Genomic DNA, 2,325 nt, shown 5'->3' with positions numbered 1-2,325 from the left:
TTTCAGTTTCGCTCTGTTTTAACTTTATTCTATCAAATATTTTGACCTTATTCATTTTCCTTTGGCCAAACGACGATTCCCTTTCGCTAGAGATTAATGTTTAAGTTTTATCTATTTGTTTTAAGTGTTTTTAATAAATTGTTTTAATAAATTGTTTAATACTTGTTTCATGTTAGTTATTATCTGTTAATTCCTTTGGATTCTCTTTGCTAACGATTGTATTAATTAATAAAAAATGCTGGTATTCGAATAAAGCTATTTTACTTAAGTGTTGTTTGATTACTTGGAATTTATTATTGTCAAAACCAGAAATGAAGACAAGTCAGTCATTTTTCCAAAGAACATGAACATTTATTTATAAAAAGAAACACACACAACAATATGAACACATTTAAATAACACAGAACATTTTAACATTTTAACATTTTAACATGTCACTTCAGGGCCTTGTCCAAGGCCCGCCTCAGACGCCCGAGACCCTGCATATTTTACTTCGGCTCAACGGGCTGAGGGCAGGCTTGACCGGCGTCAGGACCACCACCGGTTTCCTGACCACCCTCTTCGGACGGCTCAGGAGGCCCAGCGCCGGTGCTGCCTGCTCGGGAACGGCCTGCTCGGGGTCGGCCTGCTCGGGAACGGCCTGCTCGGGGTCGGCCTGCTCGGGGTCGGCCTGCTCGGGGTCGTGGACCGCCGGCGAAGCCATTTCCCCGGAGGGGGCGGACAGGTCGCTGGGCGTCCGGACCGGGGACGCCCTGATGGAGGACGAGGACGAGGAGTCCGAGCTCGCCATGTTTTCCCCCTGGTACTTTTCCAAGCTCTGAAACACAAGAAGGAGAAAGAAATTAGCATCGACGCAAGCCGAACGCAGTCGCGTAAGAGCTACGAAGGCAACTCACAGGGGGAGAGTCGAGGCTGGACACCCCGGACTCCTGGTAGGGGACCGCCTCGCCTTCCTCCTCCGTACTGCTTTCGGAGGTGGGCGGCGAGGAGGTCGGGGACTCGTCCTTCCGTCTCTTGCCATTTTTTCCCGGTAGGCCTTCGAGTGGGTGTTACGGGCCTGCGAAAGAGAGAAGAACACAAAGGGTCAGTCGCGAGCGTACGTACAAACGAAATCTAACGATATCACGGGTGTCCGGCGCTTACGTGGGTGACGATGGAGGTCCGCATGTCCATGAAAGTTGGCTTCCCCGGCAGGCCCATCGACACCCAAGCCCCCTGAAAGTAGTTGTTGAGATTCTTACAGGGGTTGGGTGTCGATGTGAAAAAAATAGACAGGCGTCCGGCCCGCCGACCAGCTGGTCGCGCAGTGCCAGGAACCGCCGAAACCATCCATACTCCTCGGCGGTCAGGGACATCTGCGCCGGGCCGAACGCCCGATTCGTCTTGTGTAGAGAGATCTGCGAGAGAGAAAAGAGAGAGAGAGTTAGGTCGTGCCAGGCGCGACGATTTCCGATCTACGCTCGGGGGAAAACGCTTACGTTTATGAGGTAGTCCCCCGTGCTAGGCGACTTGACGGCCCCCTCCACCTCCCGGATGGTGAGGTTCTGAAAAACCCCCAGCCGGTGCCCGTAAATGGAGGCGTAGTAGGCCGTCAAGTAGCCATAAAAGGAGAACTGGGTCTTTTGCTGCAGGTCGTTCTCGAGCTGGTCTGTGGATACAAGAACACACCTGAGTAAAACAGAGACACGAAACCGGACACAATGCCAAACCGACAGCGACTTCGACCTACCCAGGACCTCCGGTATCCGCTTCTTGGCCTCCGAGAGGCATTGACGGAGCACCGCCTTGGGGATGACGCGGCCCTCTTTGGCCTGTTTCACCCCAATTTGGTGCATCACAACACCTCTACGGAGGCCCTTCAGCAGGGCCCTGGCCTCCCGCCTGATCCCCAGCATGGATGGCGCTGTAATGGCGACAAGCAGCAGTATGTGTGTAGAGTACTGAGTTGAGAGTGTTGTTTTAAAGTTAAACCTGTCCCAAATAACTAACTTTGCTTTTAAGCGATCTGTGCGTGACGGTGACAATAATGACTCACCTTAGTTTGACCGGTTGTTTTATTTTTTTTACGCTGTTATGCAAACTTTTGGGCGTACTTTGTGAACATCGGGAGTCCCATCAATACTCCCGTGAATTTCTCCTGTTCCTGCGTAACTCTGGCGCGGGCATCGTGGATTCCACGGCGGCTCTTCCACCAGAGATCATCCGGTCGGCAGCCACTTCTACCGCAGTGAACCAGAGTTGGGCACCCAGGACAGGAGTGAGGAAAAGGGGGAGACGCGGAGGTGTGCGGCAAAGATTGAAGCGACAAGGTCATCGTCGGATGCC

General features: G+C 52.2%; 1 protein-coding gene across 1 annotated transcript; it reads right to left on the bottom strand.

The window, feature by feature from the left end:
* Positions 1 to 354: 354 nt before the first annotated feature.
* On the bottom strand, positions 355 to 2,030 carry LOC129434953 (uncharacterized). The gene is made up of 5 exons (XM_073863893.1): positions 1,730 to 2,030; positions 1,479 to 1,648; positions 1,144 to 1,397; positions 897 to 1,011; positions 355 to 817 (listed from the first exon to the last, which is right to left on the bottom strand). Exons 1-5 carry the CDS (start codon positions 1,893 to 1,895, stop codon positions 464 to 466), a joined length of 1,059 nt encoding a protein of 352 aa, XP_073719994.1. The 5' UTR covers positions 1,896 to 2,030; the 3' UTR covers positions 355 to 463.
* Positions 2,031 to 2,325: the final 295 nt, after the last annotated feature.

Source organism: Misgurnus anguillicaudatus, chromosome 25 (assembly GCF_027580225.2).
Source record: "Misgurnus anguillicaudatus chromosome 25, ASM2758022v2, whole genome shotgun sequence".
In the NCBI taxonomy this organism is placed as follows: Eukaryota; Metazoa; Chordata; class Actinopteri; order Cypriniformes; family Cobitidae; genus Misgurnus; species Misgurnus anguillicaudatus.
This window is presented reverse-complemented; position numbering and strand designations above follow the sequence as displayed.

Bases quoted from the DNA above. Each gene is read 5' to 3' on its own strand.
- LOC129434953 (XM_073863893.1), bottom strand. From the start codon at position 1,895: ATGCTGGGGATCAGGCGGGAGGCCAGGGCCCTGCTGAAGGGCCTCCGT. The intron at 1,398-1,478 runs GTAAGCGTTTTC...TCTCTCTCGCAG, and splicing joins CGGGGGACTACCTCATAAAC to ATCTCTCTACACAAGACGAA. The intron at 818-896 runs GTGAGTTGCCTT...CTTGTGTTTCAG, and splicing joins CCAGCCTCGACTCTCCCCCT to AGCTTGGAAAAGTACCAGGG.